At 48.4% G+C, this 16,146-nt stretch overlaps 1 protein-coding gene across 1 annotated transcript in view; it reads right to left on the bottom strand.

Moving 5' to 3' along the window:
• The window catches only part of MYO5B (myosin VB), a 224,013-nt gene that overhangs the window by 77,572 nt on the left and 130,295 nt on the right, over positions 1 to 16,146 (bottom strand). Inside the window, exons 18-21 of the mRNA XM_006891707.1 lie at positions 12,526 to 12,737; positions 11,567 to 11,723; positions 10,053 to 10,292; positions 3,585 to 3,818 (exon numbers count right to left, since the gene is read on the bottom strand). Coding sequence (XP_006891769.1) covers positions 3,585 to 3,818; positions 10,053 to 10,292; positions 11,567 to 11,723; positions 12,526 to 12,737 — 843 coding nt within the window. The remainder of the gene's footprint in view (positions 1 to 3,584; positions 3,819 to 10,052; positions 10,293 to 11,566; positions 11,724 to 12,525; positions 12,738 to 16,146) is intronic.

A 16,146-nucleotide genomic window follows, 5' to 3' on the forward strand; every position in this document is an offset into this window, starting at 1 on the left:
GGAAGGGTCCAGACCTCTGGTCCATACCTTGGGGATTAGATTGTTTATTCAGCACCGAGTGTGTCAAGGTCCAGGGCTAGGAAGTGAGAGTTAGGGTTCATAATTTCAAAGAAGTTATAATCTAATTGAGGAAACGGGCTCCCCATGTGTCCCAGGCTCTGTTATACACTATTTAACAATTCTGAGGTAGGCAAAATCATGATTTGATTTTAAGGAAGCTAAAGCATAAGAAAAGTTTAGGAACTTGTCAAAGGTCACACACCCAGGAAGTGGTAGAGCTGGGATCTGTGTGAGTTGTCTCAGTCCAGGCTTTTAGCCATGTCACCATTCTGTCTCCTGACAGTTAAGGAGTCAGGCGTGTGGAGAACCGTAAAGTGAGCGGATTAGAAGAGGCCTCAAGTGACTGGTTCTGACCGCAAGGACTGCAAGACACCGTGCAGGGCAGGAGGGAAGTGGCATGTGCTACAGGAAATGAGGAAAACAGGATAGAGGGAGAGGGGTCCCAGCTGAACCAAGGAGCAGGGGAGCTGAGGGTGCTGAGGAAGAGGAAGAAGCAGAGGAGGAAGCCCCTGGAAGGAAAGCTGCATAAAGGGGAGACTATCAGGAGAAGAATCTCTCTGGAGTTGAGGGTTTCCATAGAGAATGAACATCTGCTAACGGTTAGGACAGCACTGTCTTAACTTGGCAAGAGCGGATGAGATGGGCCAAAGAGAGGAGACTGGTGTCGGCAAAGGTCTAGTCTCGCCTTTGGAAAAAGCTGCTCATCTTCTTAGATCAACCAGAGGAAAAAACCTTCCTTTGTGTCCATCCAGCAAAGGGAAGTTCGGCCTTGTGTTCGGGGAGGGAATTCTATCCCGCTCCCTGCCTTTCTGTGCTGTCCTCCTGTCCCTGATTAGACATGAGCAAGACCCCCGGCAGGGAGAGCAGTTCTAATTCTGCAAAACCCTCTGAAGGATCACTTGCCCATTCTCTAAGAGTAGAGTTTTCTTTTAAGTAAACACAGGTTATCATTTCTAAACACCTCCCAAAATTTTTTTTAAAAAAAAAACCTAGGAAGTGAAATGCTAAAGCATAAGTAAAAAAACAAAAAAAAAACAACCCAAAAAAACCCAATCCCCCAAAAAAACCCCCAAAACAAACTGAAAATATTAAACCCAAGCCCCCCCAAAAACCCCAAAACAAACCCCTTTGAAAATATTAAGGTAACTTTGAAAATGAGGATTAAAACTCATGTTCCTAACATGATCCAATAGCTATATTTTCATCTCTCTCTTATTTCTAAGTCTGCAGAATCTAAACTGCTTATAACAGGGCTAACTTCTAGAGATTGGAGCATTCAAATGAAGAAAAGATTGAAGTTGCCAATGATTTCATTTTCACTAGATCCACAACTGGTACCCACAGTGGCAGCAGTAGAGAAATAATAATAAAAACCCAAAAAGAAACAAAAAAAATGACGACATATTGTTTTGGGAAAGTGTGGACTGCGGTGCCCCTGACTCAGCTTGGTCCTGTCAGTCGCTTCCTGTGTATCTGACAGTTGTGTGATGGGTAAGGAAGTGTGATGAAGATCTTTGAACTGTGGTGTTGGTGAAGAATACTGAGAGCCGGGCACTCGGCGGTGGCTACTCCTCTCTCACCCACAAGCCTGCACCTAATCAGGTCTTTTTCTGGCTCCTCTAAGCAGCCTTCAGTGAACTATGACCTCTGTGCCATGGACAGGCTTGGGAGCCACCTCTCTTTCATCGGGGATACAAAACAGCACAAATAGAGTGGCTGAATAAGGCAGCCCACACCAGGAACACTGACAGCTTTAAAAAAGAACGAACCACACAGATGATATGGTTAAGGGCCCAAGTGTGGACTGTGCTGTGGAGAAGCTGGAACAATGGAGACCTTTGGCAGAAAAGGATGCCATCTACTTTATGTGGGCACCGCCCTGGGCTCCATGGCTGCAAAGAGCATTTCCTGGTCAAGGCAGAGTGGCCACGAGGCCTGCCAAGTAATAGCGTCAGGAGGGGTGGGGAGCCCGCAGTTTTCAGGGACACAGTTCCAGTGTAGCATTTGCTTTCTCCGCTGAAATAACAAATCCATTAATTAAACATCTATGAGCAGTCAGCTCCCTCTTGGTGCTTCCCTGGTCTCATCAATCTTGTTCAACGCGGAGCCCAAGCAGGCGAGGCCAAGCAGGAACCCGCTGTGCGATTACTCTGCACGTGTTAAGACTGGGCCTCTGAGAAATACCAACTCCCTGCTCCCACCCCTCAGACCAGAACAAAGTTTTACAAACTCTCAAGGAGGGGACATTTTTCTTTCACTCTTTCTTGTCCCAGAGAGAGGTGGGCACTCTGAGTCTGCAAACTGAAATGCAGCCTCTGTACTGGCGGCTTCCTGGGGGCCGCTAATATGGAATGAGCTTCCCCTGACATGAGGGACGGCATGTCTGTGTGCTGCCTCTATTCCTATTGTTCCTCCACTTGTAGTGTTCTTGAACCCCTCCACCCCCACATCTAAGCTCTCATTTTATTTAAGAACTAGGCTAACACTCTTGGCACCAGCAGCCAGGAAATTAAAAGACGTATTGCGATGGGAAAGTCTGCTGTTAGGGACTGAAGGGTAATGGTGTCTCTCTGGAGACTAAGGTGCGTCTGGTATAGGCCATGGTCTTTGCAATCACTTGTTATGCGTCAGAAAGCTGGACAATGACCAGGGAGGATAGAAGGAGAATTGACGCTTTTGAGCTTTGGTGTTGGAAAAGAGTGCTGAGGGTACCATGGACTGCTAAGAAAACAAACAGATTCATCCTAGAGAGGGTTAAACCATGCTGCTCATTGGAGGCAAGGATTCTGAGACTTCGTCTGACATACTTTGGTCATGTTGTAAGGAGGGGCCGGTGCTTGGAGCGGGACGTCATGCTTGGGAGGGGTGGAGGGCAGGTGTAGGAGGGGAAGGCCCTCTGGGAGGTGGATTAATTCGGTGACTGGGGTAATTGGGATGAGTGTGTTGGAGACAATGAGATTGGTACAGGACAGAGCAGAGTTTAGAGCTGTTGTACATAGGGTCACTATGAGTAGCAAGTGACTTGACAGCACATAACAACAACAACAAGGCTAACATTCCTCGAAAAGAGCAACCTTTTTTTTTAGAGAGAGAAGCTGAGAGTCTGCTGTACTTTGCCAGAAGTTGATGTTTCCCAAGAGCCCCTCAAGGACACTGAACGCACTAGGGTGAAATCTCTTATAACCAGTAGGAAGAGAGTTAGACAATCAGCAACTTTAAGAGGAACAATGGGTATTTCCAGGTCCAAAGATGCTGCCTGTCCTTGGGGTGTGGCCTGCTCTAAGGAGCTGTAGGCTGTCTGCTTGACAGGAGCAGCTCCTACTGGAAAGACATGTAGTTTCCAGACTCGCCTGGGTTTAATTTCAGGGTGATTTACCAACAGATCCCACTGTTACACCTAGGATGGTCCACTCTGTGAGAACAAACCTTGGGAAAACCCACGGTAACTTCACAGCTTGAAGCAGCAGCGTGGTGTGTGCCCACCTCCCCACGCTTCAAGCCCCTGCCCTCCAGCCTCAGCCTACCTTTCTCAGCTCATCTTTCTCCCTGCTGTGCGCATCTTCCAGGACTTTGCGCTCTGAGTGGACCTTCTGCAGCTCCGTCCGCAGGCTCTCCACCTCCTCCTGAAGCCCCGGGCTGGGCTCCGCGCCCTGGCTCTGCTGGTAATGCGCCAGCTCTTTCTTCAGCTTCTCCACCTCCATGGCGTGTGTGGAGGTGACAGTGGACAACTGTTCGGATAGTGTCTTGAACTCTTTGTTCTGGGTGGAGCATTCGTAAACGGAGAGGGGAGAGAGAGGTAGAGAATGGGGGTGATTACGCCAGGAAACAGCAGAAGCAATCACAAACGGAACTTCCAAGGTGGAATTAAATCTCACAGTCTCACGTGCTCACACGCCCGAGCGCTTCCCAGTCATCTCTCTAACAGAACTCTATTTTGAACCCAAGAGAAATAGAGGAAAATAAAGGGTGCTGACACTGATGTCACCACAACCGTCCTAGGGTTGTTTCTGGGCACTTGCGAGTGGGAGCTTCCTTCCTATGTTGGGGTGCACAGCATTGACGCCTGCTTTTTCTATTGGGGAATCACACGGACAACTTCCGGGACCGGCAGCCTCTGCTTTTTAGGCTTCCCTGCTCTTTTGTGCAGAGCCCTCCGGGCACAAAGAGCTGCAACCTAATCCTGGGCTCCAAGACAAAGGACCCCTTCAGCATCCCCTCTTCCAAGGAGGCCTTCCAGGGGCTGGCGATCACCCTCGCCATCTGTCAGCCACAGCTCCTCTGAGACCCGGGCTCCAGGAGCGAAGCCTGCAGAGGCTGCAGGTGGGAAGCAGTGCCCCATGCGCCCAGGTGGTGACAGGTGCGGAGGGGCACCAGGAATCAGACTGTAGGTCAGAGTCACATGCAGGAAGCCTGAGAAACTAGTGCCATTGGCAAGGGCCAGACTGTCGACTAGGGGCTGGCACTGCTGGTGATGCCGCAGCTAAATATGGTCAGTGGGGAAAATGCAGCAAGAATTCAGTACCCTAAAGAATCAATCAAGAAAGAAATAGTTATTGATTATTCTTCATTGCTATTCCTGAGGGTGCTCTGAGTCGAGTCGAGCTATTGGCTAAAATAGCAATAAGCTGGGAATCAAGAATCCATTATTCATTCACATCTGAAATGGACCCTTGGAAAGCATGAAGGCACAGTCAAAGGAAAGCTGTTGGAGCCAGCACAACAGCACACACACCATCGATGAGAAGGGGCCCTTCTAAGGGCTCATGGGCTGGGGAGCAGGGTTGCCTTTCAGTGCTGTTTGTCCCTGCACCCTCAGTGGTAAAAAACACTTGACCGGTAACCAAAATGCTGGAGGTTCGAATATGCCAGCTGCATATTGTGGCAGTCTACTTCTGGAAAGACCTGGAAACCCTCTGGGACAGCTCTACTATCAATCAGGACTTGACAGCATTGAGTGTCCCTGCACCCAGGTATCTTTGTGAGAGTACAACCTGCAGAACCGCCCCCAAGGGCCCCGGACCGGTGTCCAAGCTATGGGCTAAAGCTGCTGGGGGAGCAAGTGAGTCATTACAGACTGCGTAGTGGACACACAATACATCCTCCTCCACCACCACCTGCCGGGAACTTTCCACGAGCCCAGTGCAGTACAGCATGCTTCCCGAGTAACTCACTTGTGGCCAGGTGTTGCTGAGTCAGTGCTGACGTATATATAACAAGTCCACAGGCCAGAGTGCACCTGCCTGTGGGCCCTTCCTCTCTACAACCTTTACAGAACGGGGTCGTTAGAGCTTTCTCCTGCAGAGAAGCTGAGTGGATTTGAACCACCAGCCTTCTGGTTAGTAATCCAGGGTTTAAATGTTGTGCCATTGGAGCACCTTAGGAGTTCACTTCCTCCCCACAAGAGTCTTAAGTGATAAAGAGATTGACCTCTTCACTTCTCAGCTGTGAACTTGAGGCACAGAAAAGCCTGCACACCTGTGACTGTCAAGTTCATGTCAATACACTATTTTTCAGATGTGTGTTAACGAATGCATTTAACAAATTTCTTAAGTGCCTATTGTTGCTGTTGTGTGATGTCGAGTCACCTGAGACTCACAGTGATCCTGTATACAACAGCCCTAAACCCTGCTCTAACCTGTGCTAAGTGTTCCGAATGAAGTAGATCTAAAAGGTTACTGCTCCATAGATTTGTGTCACATTTTCTCAGATAAAATATGTTTAAGTGTAACTATCTACTTATATAGGGATGTATGGTGACTTAATGGTCAGGAGTTGTGCTACCAACTCAAAGGTGCCTGGTTCAAATCCACCAGCTACTCCGTGGGAGAAAGATGGACAATCCCTGCCTGTGCTATTTATTGACTATGAAAACCCACTGGAGGGTCAGCTATGAGTTGGCTCTGACTTGATGGTAATTAACAACAACATACACTTACGTAGATCTAAGAAACTTGCACATCATCATTATAAAAAAAAAAAATAGGTTCCACTGGCCTAGTTATTCCACATGTGAGGGAATAAAGACAGCTGAGTTCACGGGAGACATCATTTTGGTTCCTTGCAATAATGATTTTGACTGAATAATGTCACAACACAGGCTTGTACTAGGGACACTGTCAGAAATGGTCCCAGGAAATTGTCACTGTATTTACTGCTGAAGGATATCACAGCCAGTGCAGCTCACTGCATCACAGATGCTGAAAACCACAGGGCAAACGTCTCAGCACCAGGGACAGCTCCAGGCCTCCTAAACCAGGTCTCAAAGGAAAATGAAAAAAGGCCCAAGTCACACTAAATAGGACCAGTATTGTGTAAGACCACTGTTACTAAAATCAAAACAAAACCAAAAACAAGACCCAATAGTGCAAAAAAGTATCTGAAAAAAGGGGAGGCGCAGAGACTAGAGAAGAATTAATGGAAATGAGAATTAGAGAGAAGTGGAGAAAGTACAATTACATTGTGTATACTGAAATTAATGTATCTGAATGGCTGAATGGAAAATTAATTTGTTTTGTAAATCTTCACACAAATCATATTTTTAAAAAATTTACTGAGTATGTATTAGGTACAAAATAACTTGTCAGATATTGTAGGACTCTGGAATATGTAATTATGTGGGTGGTTTTTTTTTACTCAGCAAAATATCTTTTTTTGCATTAAAAGTTTTTTCCATTCATATATATTATATTTCACACATTCCTTCATTCACACTGTATTTCATAGGATCATTCCTATATATAGTGTCTTTTTTTAAAAAAAATTTATTCTTTTTGTGTGTGTCCCATCAAATCGGATCTGACTGGTACAGGAGGAGATTGTCCCTTCTTCTCCAGCAGAGCATCTGGTATATCCGAACCACTCACCTCTAAGATTGCAGTGCACTGTGTCTTGATCTCTCCTAACTCCTTCAACCCCTTTTTCTGCCCACGCTGTGACCCCATGACTTCCCCTGAGCACCCCTACTTACTTCCTCTTCTCTCTTTGGACTTGTATGCACATCTTACTAGTTACCATGCAATTTTATTTATTTATTTTTAAACAGAAAAAAAATCCCCAAAGCCTGCTAAAGCCCTTTGCTATCCAGTGAATCTCAACTTTCAGGATCTGACCTCATTCCCTCTCTTCTGTTGTTTGCTTTGGAACTCAGAGCCACACAAGTATCTTGTCTCTATAGCAGAGTGCCTCAGATTTGGATGCCGACTTTAACCTTGCTTTTATTCTTTAGTTTCCTTCTCCCCTGAGCTCTGGCACTGAGAATGCTACACAGATTTATAAGGTAAACAGTAACTCTCGGGAGGTGGAGTAGTAAATCACACAAGATCAAAAGGGTAGCAGTTGCCCAAGAGTAAAGCCTAGAAAGAAGGCAGAAAGAGATAGAGTAGAAAGATGAATGGAAATGGGAATCACAGGATAGAAGTGGAGCAAGTGCTGTTACAATGTAAGAACTACAATTAACGTCATAAAACAAAATGCTTATGAATGGCTGGATGGAAAACGGATCTGCTCTATAAACTTTCACTCCAAAGCACAACAAAAAGTTAAAATAAACCAAAACAAATACCTCCCCAAGGTGATTTTATAGTACAGACTAGAGTTTCTAAGCCACCATAGCTCCCTACTTGGATTAAGCCCAGTTAATTTTTGACCTAGAAGGTGCCCTAGAGATTTCAGGCCAATCCTTTTGAAGAACTCAAAGCCCAATTAGAAAGGCTAGTATCCTCCCCCAACACACACACACACACACACACACACACACACACACACACACACACACCCCCTCCCCCCCACATACACCTGAGAGTGCTCACGGCAGTAAAGCTGAAGCAGAACGCAGAACCCGGCCCTCTGTCTAGCTGCGGCTCTGTCCCTTCCTACTGTACCCTGACAAATGCTCAAAGAGGACCTCTGGCATCGCTGGCATTCACAGTCCTCTCCTTCTAGCTAAGAACCCTGCATGCAAGACAGCAGCTGTGGGGAGCTCTGGTGGCCTAGTGGCAAGAAGCTGTGCTGCAATCCCAAAGGGGTGTGGTTCAAATTCACCAGATGCTCCGCTGGAGAAGGAGGGGCAATCTCCTCCTGCACCAATTGGATCCAATTCGAAGTTACGTAACAGGAAAAAAAAAAAAGATAGTAGCTGCTCAGATCCTCTCATGCTCCCCTGGGAGAAGTGAGACCACATGTTTCCAGATGGGTGGCCAGTCTGCTGGAGACCAACAAAACAAGTACCTGTGAAAAGGTGAGGTCACAGATCACACCCATACAACCTCTCATAGCAGAGCGCCAAGTGTGTTCTTTGATACTGCTCACACACTCCACTGTCAAAGTCAGCCAGGGCCAGGACAATGCATGAAGCTCAAACAAGAATCAGCCTTGACCGGAATCTCCGTCAAGAGTTTCTCAACAGTTGGAGATCTTAACAGTTTGATGAGAGGATGCCAAACATTCAAATATAGAAGACTCTGGAACTAGACTTCCAGTTTCAACCCCAGCTCGGCTGTGCCACTAGTTGTTTGATCTTGGGCAGGCTATGTGAACTTTTTTGGGCCTCAGTCTCCTCATCTTCAAAATGGGAACAATATTCATTCTGATCGCATACGGTTGCAGTGAGAATAAGATGAGGAGACATTCAGCAGGTCAAGTGGCACATAGTCAGGCAACATGGGAATGGGCTGGATGGAGGGATCAGAACCCAACTGATCCCCCCACCTGAGCACCCCCAGAGCCCAGGGCAGCCTGCTGGGGCATGGTCACACCTGCCAGTTGCACAGATGTTCGCCAAGCAGGAAGCTTACGGCAAAAATCTTTTTTTAGAAATAGGCCTTTTAAAATCTGTTGCTCTTTGATGTTTGAGCACGTGGATTGTAAAAGACGAGATTTATTTTTAACTTCTCAAGTCAGCTTTGAAAGTCAGCAGTGCCAAGGCATGTGGCTGGAGGCAGCAGGCTCAGGTGGCCCACCCAGCACACAGGGCTTCTGATGGTGGAGGAACGGCCATTCCTCCCTTAGGCCAGAAGGTTAATGGGTAAAATGTGACTTTGCAACTACCAACACCACCTCCTTCAACAACTACAACATGGTCCGCATTTGCTTGCCATTTTTAGACAACTACAGACCCAAGCTCTTCTTTCCCAGTCTTCTGTCCCTCTCAGCAAGAGGTCCTGGGTGGTATAACCAACAAAGTGTGCGGCGACGAACTGGAAGCTTGGCCAGACGTCCTTGGCCAAAAGACTGATGGTCTCAACTAATGGTCTACTCATCTACCCGTGATAACCACAAAAGCTCTAAGGCTAACTCTATACGGAGCTCTGGAGGTTAATTGTAAGAAGCTGTGCTGCAATTTCATAGGCACATGGTTCGAATCCACCAGGAGAAGGATGGGCAATCTCCTCCAGTCTCCTCCTCCAGTGCAATTTACAGCCTCCGTGCCTGTCCGAGCCCGTGTCACCCCGTGCGCACGTCCGTGGTCTCTTCCCTGTTCCCACCTGAAGCTATGGGTCAGTTCCAACTTGATGGCACATAGGGACAACAATAACAACAACAATGACAATAATATATCCCTAGGATTTACCAAGAAGCACACGGGGTTGTCATGAGTTAGAACTAGCTTGATGGCACCCTTCTGTTTCTTGGTGGGGCCGCCCGTCCCCCTGAGCCAGATATGTGTTCCTTCCTGACCAGGTGTCACTGCAAACTAACCTGGGCGGGCAGCCCTGCACGAGATCCTTAACCACAGCTGCAAACCCCTTCCGCCGTGGAAAGGAATAGAGTCACAGCTTCTCGGGTTGACACGTGAACATCTTGTAGGGGGGATATTACTCTGCCCACCACAGTCAGTAATGTTCTCTCCAGGTGGGCAACATCTGCGGACACCCCTGCTGCTCCCTTGGGTCTCCGGCGCATGCAGTTCCCTGAGGAAGCCATGGACTTCTCTCACACATGCCCCTGGCATCCCACCATACCCCAACACCTGGGTGGGCATTACTGGCACTGACCTGGTCATCAATCTTCCGCTGTAGCTGGACCACCTTGTTCTCCATGCCCACATTGAGACGCTTCAGGTGCTCTGCTGAGCGGGCCTCGATCTTGAGGGCCTTCAGCTCCTGCTTGGCCTTGAGCCTCCGGAAGGCACACTGGATGACAATGGCTGCATCCCTTTGCCGCTGGAAGTGCCTGCGTGCCACCCAGCCCCGCATGTGCTTCTGGATGATGGTGGCTTTGTGCTCCATGAGGACCTGGCGGACACACACATGCACACTCAACGCTGGGAGCAAGCGCAGCTTACGGAACTGCCTGGATGAGTGAGCTATGGTCTGCCTGGGCTTCAGAAGGCACACAGAACACACCTCGCTCAGATTTAGAGCTTTGCGGGGTGCTGGTTTATGAGCAAATTATAGCTAAGTTCTGTGTAGCCTTAGGGAATCAGCTGTCATTAAACTATTACTGTTTGTTTGTTTCATTGCTTGAAAACCAATCCCAAAACCTCAAAGCTGGAGGGGCTTAAAAATGATCCCATTGATAATAGAGGAGGCCTGCGTCCCGTTGATGGGGAGCTGGAGAGACGAGGTGATGCACCCATGTGAGAGCACACGGCACGTTAATAGAAAAATCACTGCTAGGCTGGTAACTCTTTCCTTCTCCCTCTTACTCAGCTTCCACCTCAACAAACTACTTAAAAAAAATTAAAGCATTAAATTAAAGTCTTCTTGTCTGAATACCTTGAAAAAGAAATGTCTGTGGAATCAATCAATCAATCAGTAAGCAAACCTGACTTGAGACGAGCACGCCCAGCACCACAGCTCTGAACGGACTGGGGTTCAGATCCTGTGCTCGCTCCCTGCCTGCTCTGTGACAAGCTGGCTGTGCCCTCACTGCCACCTGTCCCCCCCATTGTGACAGCACACGAGGTGATGCCCCCAACCTCTCAAGAAGACTCAGCTTCTCCCCTGGCCTGGGTCTCTCCGCAGATTATGCTGTGGTGTGTTCCGTTCACTTTTTCTTGGTTGTATTACTTGGAAAATAGCATAATTTCTTGTTACAGAAGAGATGTTAGTTTTAAGAAGCATGAGAACACCTTTTAGACATCTCCTTATGATCTAGCTTTCATCCTGGCATTGATTTCACGTGTGTCACTGGGGTTTGGTGGATGGCTGCGTCTGGACTCAGGGCTCCCTGGAAGGAGATGAGCATGGGCCTGGCAGGGTGTGGAGGGCTGGGACCTCTCCTGACTTGGCCTTGCTAGGCCACGTCCACTGCATGAAGGAGCCAGTGGGCACGACGGCTCACACCGCCTCCAGCTCACAAGTCGAGGTGACGAGCCCAAGATGGGCTGCCAGGATCTGCTGGTCATCAGCCTTAAAGGCAGGTGACCCGGCTGCCAAATATAGGTCCTTTCCGCCCCGTGGAACTCTGAAACATGGAAATACGGTGGAGCCGAGGCGCGTGCAGCTCCTTGCTTAATTCCGAAGCCGCAGCTCCTGAGGCCCTCAGGTGGCTGCTGAGGTCTTACCTGGTGGTAGATTCTCCGCACGAACATGCCCCGAGTGAAGGCCTGGATGATGATGGTGGCCCTGAGGACCCTCTGGTAGGCCAGGCGCGCCCGGCGCATCCGATACTGCTTCTGCAGCACGACGGCCGCCCGGGTCCTCCGCAGGTGCTCGGCCAGCCTGCAGGGTGGGCGTGAGTGGTGTCAGCAAGGCCTCGCTTTATCACACGAATCTCTGAGCTGTTCATGAATGCAAACTCTACCCCTTGGGCTCTATCAGGCCAAGCCAACTCTCCTCCTCTCACCAATTCCAGGATGCCCGGGTACCTTAGAGCTCAGGATGAAAAGAGCTTTCTCCAAGGTTTTCTAGATTTTTGCGTGGACTTCAGCTGCATTCTGTGTTTGGTCCTGCTCCCTGCCCAACCACTCCTACCTTTGTGCTCCTCATGAGAGCCTGGACAGTCCTCAACAGCGTGGTGTGATCACATTCCAATCTGTCCCTCTGACACTTACTGGGGTTGGGCTATTGGGGCTTCAACCACTTTATGCCCCGACTTCCAGTGCAGAACAATGCACAGTGACTGCTTAGTAACTATTTACTGAGTGAACATCAACTTCTCAGGGCCACACCAATCCCTCCCCATTATCTCGTTCCTTTGTCTTTTCTGTCTGGGACTCACTGAGTGTGGACGTGCCTCCTCTGCCCCTAAGTAAGGCAGAAGGTCAGACTGGCACTCTGACCTTCCTAAAGGACTTGCTGGGTACCAGACGCATCTCAAGAAGAGACTCAGAAGGTTAAAAGTGAGAAACCAGTAGCTGCTGAGTTGACACCAGTTCACAGTGACCCCAGACATGTCAGAGTGGAATTGTATCCCCCAGGCAGGTCCAACTCTAATTACAGATGATGAGACAGACCAGTCAGCGCTGCCCGGCCGACCTGCTTCCACCCTGACACATTAACAGGCGGTGGTGGCTCGGCTCACCTGCGGGCCAGGTGTCCTCGGCAGTACCTCTGCACGGTGAGGGTCGCCCTCCGCAGCCTGCGGTACTTCACCTTCTGCAGCCAGCCGCGGACGGTCTTCTGTATCATGATGGTGGCTGCCCGGAACTTGTCGGCCCGCAGCTTCTCCAGGTACGCCACCTGGCCGGCCCGGAAGAAGATCTTGGTGCGTCCGAACTGGAACTTGTCTGGGTCCTTTACAAGGCAGGGAGGGAGCCGGTGTGTTATCAGTGGAGCAGCGAGGTGGCATTCATCTACCCAGCCCATGTCTTCCACTCTGGCTCTTTTAACACAAAATTCCCCGGCCAAATGCCCTGGGCCACTCTTACTCAGCGACTCACCCTCCACATGCATTTAGCAGACACTGCGCTCCTACTATGGGTCAGACACTGTGCTAGGCATTCGGAATGCAACGGAGAGCAAGCTGCTTGCCCTCCGAGAAGAGACATCATGATGAGGGAAGACAGAAAAGCAAACAGAAACACAACTTTGGTATGCATCGCTTCTGTGAAATAGGCTGTTACATGATCTTGAGTACTGTGTGGCTTATACACACTGTGTACAGCTTACACACTCAGCAAACAGATACGCCTAAATGGCAAGCAGTATCGTTCACTGATTTCCTGTCTTCATGCTGTTTAATAACCTTCGTTTCCCTGACTGATACTCCTCCTTTGCCTCTTGCTGCTGCCATCATCAGCACTGCTTTCTCTCCATGTGGGAGCCGTGATGCACATCATGGTGATATTTTCAAAAGAAAATTAAATAGAAAGAAAATGCTACAACGCTCAAGAGACGCCTGATGCAGAGGAAGGACCGGGGATTTCCTGCCTGTAATCGCAGTGTACTCTGTTATACAGGAAACATTTTCTTTGTCAGAAGGGAAAGTTCCAATCAAAAGAACAAAAGTGTGATACACAACCTGGTGCCATAAGCATTTTTTTATTATGGTGACCAAGGCATTGCCAGCTATGAGTCAGATTTGATGTAACAATAATGAATGAGTGAGTGACCAATATATATGTATTAAGAGCTTAATATAATGTATTGTACATCTAATGTACTGTACTGTTACATGCCTGGCAGTACAGTCATTGTGTAGACACATGATGACATGTGTAATCATGGCCCAATCTAGCTTATAATTTAAAAAAGAAGTGAAGCTGCTGTACTTACCTCATCAGTCACATGTACCCCATCTTATTCTCCGACTGGGGTTTCTGAACTCTATAATAACCCTCTGGGACATTTGCCATCGTTGTGGCCGGTCCAGATGGACACTATGTGGCATGTGACTACAAGGTGTTTACAGATAGTGATATTGAGAAGAAAACAGGGGTTGAAGTAGGCTTGTGTTGTCGTCAGGTGCCTCTGCGTTAGATCTGATTCACAGCAACCCTGTGCACCAAAGAATGAGACACAGGCTGCAAAGAATGAGACCATCCTCACAATGCCTAAGCCCACTGTTGTAGTAGCTGTGTTGATCTCTCTCACTGTCAGTCTTCCTCTTTCTCACTGGGGACTGCGATGAGATGTTTAAATCAAGGAAGTCATCCCTGTGGGTGTGATCCTTAAGCATGAAGCTGAATGAAATGAAGGAGGTGGATGTAGAAAGTCTGGAGGAAGAGATTTCCAGCAAAGAGGAAAGGAGATGCAAAAGCACTGTGGCCGTGACAGGTTGAGCAGGCTTGAGGAACAGGAGAGTGGCATGGAATTGGGATAGAGAGCAGCTGGGAGACTCGGAACAGTGACCTGACTTGACCCAGTTTATATTTGTACAAAGATTAACATCAAATGGCCATATTATACAGTTGTATGTATAGTTTGCGATAGCAAATAACTTCCAAATAAATTTTATTTGGCTTGTGACTATAAGTTTTTTTCTGGGAGACATAATTACAGTCCTAATTATATCTACTTGGGATAAAATTAGTTGCCCTTCCCAGAGCTCACCCCGGCGGATGAGGAGAGATGGGAGTTGACCCAGTGATGAGCTCAGAGGCAAACCCAGGGGACAACACGTGGGTGAGGATGCACCCCCTGTGGGAAGCCATCGCCACTGTCATTGGGAGCTCTCTGTCAATCGGTTTCCATCTGACTTTGATTGCTGGTACGAAGACAAGATTAAGGAAGGAAGTGATGAATGCAGGTCTAAGGAAAACCCACAATAATGTTTCACGTGGGCAAATGGCTCCCTAACAGCACTGACCACCAATCTCCACAGCCGAATGTCATTCCACAGATGGGTGGGTTGTGGCTGAGCTCAGGACACAGTGCCCCACCAGAGCGTCATTAAGTCTCCTGCACGGGACAGGCCACCTATGAGGCCAGGAGGGGCAGGGGGGGATGGTGTTCACGTTTTGTTTGGTGGAAATACTACGTGATGGGCCTGCTTCATCCTCGGGTCTACTTGGGGCCCTGAGCACACGCTGAGGGTAGAAGGGCTACACTGAGTCCCAGAAGCTCAGAAACAGCCGAGGCTCTGCTTTTCTTACTGTCCAGCCAGGGGAGGACCTCTTCAGGGAGAAGAGGGTGGGAAGCAGCTGGGGGCTCAGGTCTTTGAACCAGGATGCCAGCCTGGCAGCTCAGACTCTGAGGGACAGAAGCCAGAAGTTGAATGCAGCATCCTAGCAACCAGCGTGCACACATTTCAGCATAAACTGGAAATGGGGAGACCTGGTCTTCAAAGCTGGATGTTCTAACAGCTGGGGATCCTTTTCAAAGTCAACATACATGAGTCACCTACTGCCCTGATCACCCTCTCTCCACCTCTTGTCTCCTGAGCTGTCTGTTTCCTGCCCATGACCCACTTTGTCTCACTCCTAGAACTGACCCACAGAGGAACCCCCGAGCCAGCAGGTGTGTTTTGCAAACCTTTCTTTAGAAATTAGAGATGAGGGAGCCAAAAGAAATCTTATCAACCTTCCTAAGCCACATCATTTATTTTACAGATAAAACCAAAGACTAGAATGGTGAGCGGACTGGCTCAAGGTCACACTGAAAATAGCAAAGAGGAGAACCCCAGTCCAGAGGTCTCTCACCATACCACTACCCCTTTCATAGCGAGCTTTGGTGGCTTAGAAGTAAGGAGCGGTGCTGCCAATGCAAAGGCACATGGTTCAAATTAGCCAGCTGCCCTGTGAGAGAAAGATGGGCAATCTCCTCCTGTGTAACTACAATCCCTTTCTTACACTGTCTTCTCCCACCACTTCCCATATATGCACCTCAGCTTTGCACAAAGTCCACCTGACTCTCCAGTATGGTTACCGCCTGGTTAATAGCCCAATGCTTAATCCTAAGTGCCACCAGATTCCTTTATTATCCCACAGACCATTATTAATCATGGAAGGCAGGGTCAACGTAACAGGTGGACACTGACTGACCACTCCAGTTAAGAGTCCATGGGAAGAACTCAATGTATCTTTGTGGAGTTAAAGATTAACAAATCCAGGTTAAGGATGGCAGGGCATTCCTAAAACTCCTGCAGGAGGAGAACCCAGCAGGATCTACAGAGCTCCTGAAGCCACAGGAGTTTCTTAAAACCTCAGCAATAAAACATTCCCCTGAAGTCCTCTTAAAAACAAACAACAGTTTAGCTTAACTA

The sequence above is a fragment of the Elephantulus edwardii genome, unplaced genomic scaffold, assembly GCF_000299155.1.
Source record: "Elephantulus edwardii isolate Elephantulus edwardi_28Jun2011 unplaced genomic scaffold, EleEdw1.0 scaffold00103, whole genome shotgun sequence".
In the NCBI taxonomy this organism is placed as follows: Eukaryota; Metazoa; Chordata; class Mammalia; order Macroscelidea; family Macroscelididae; genus Elephantulus; species Elephantulus edwardii.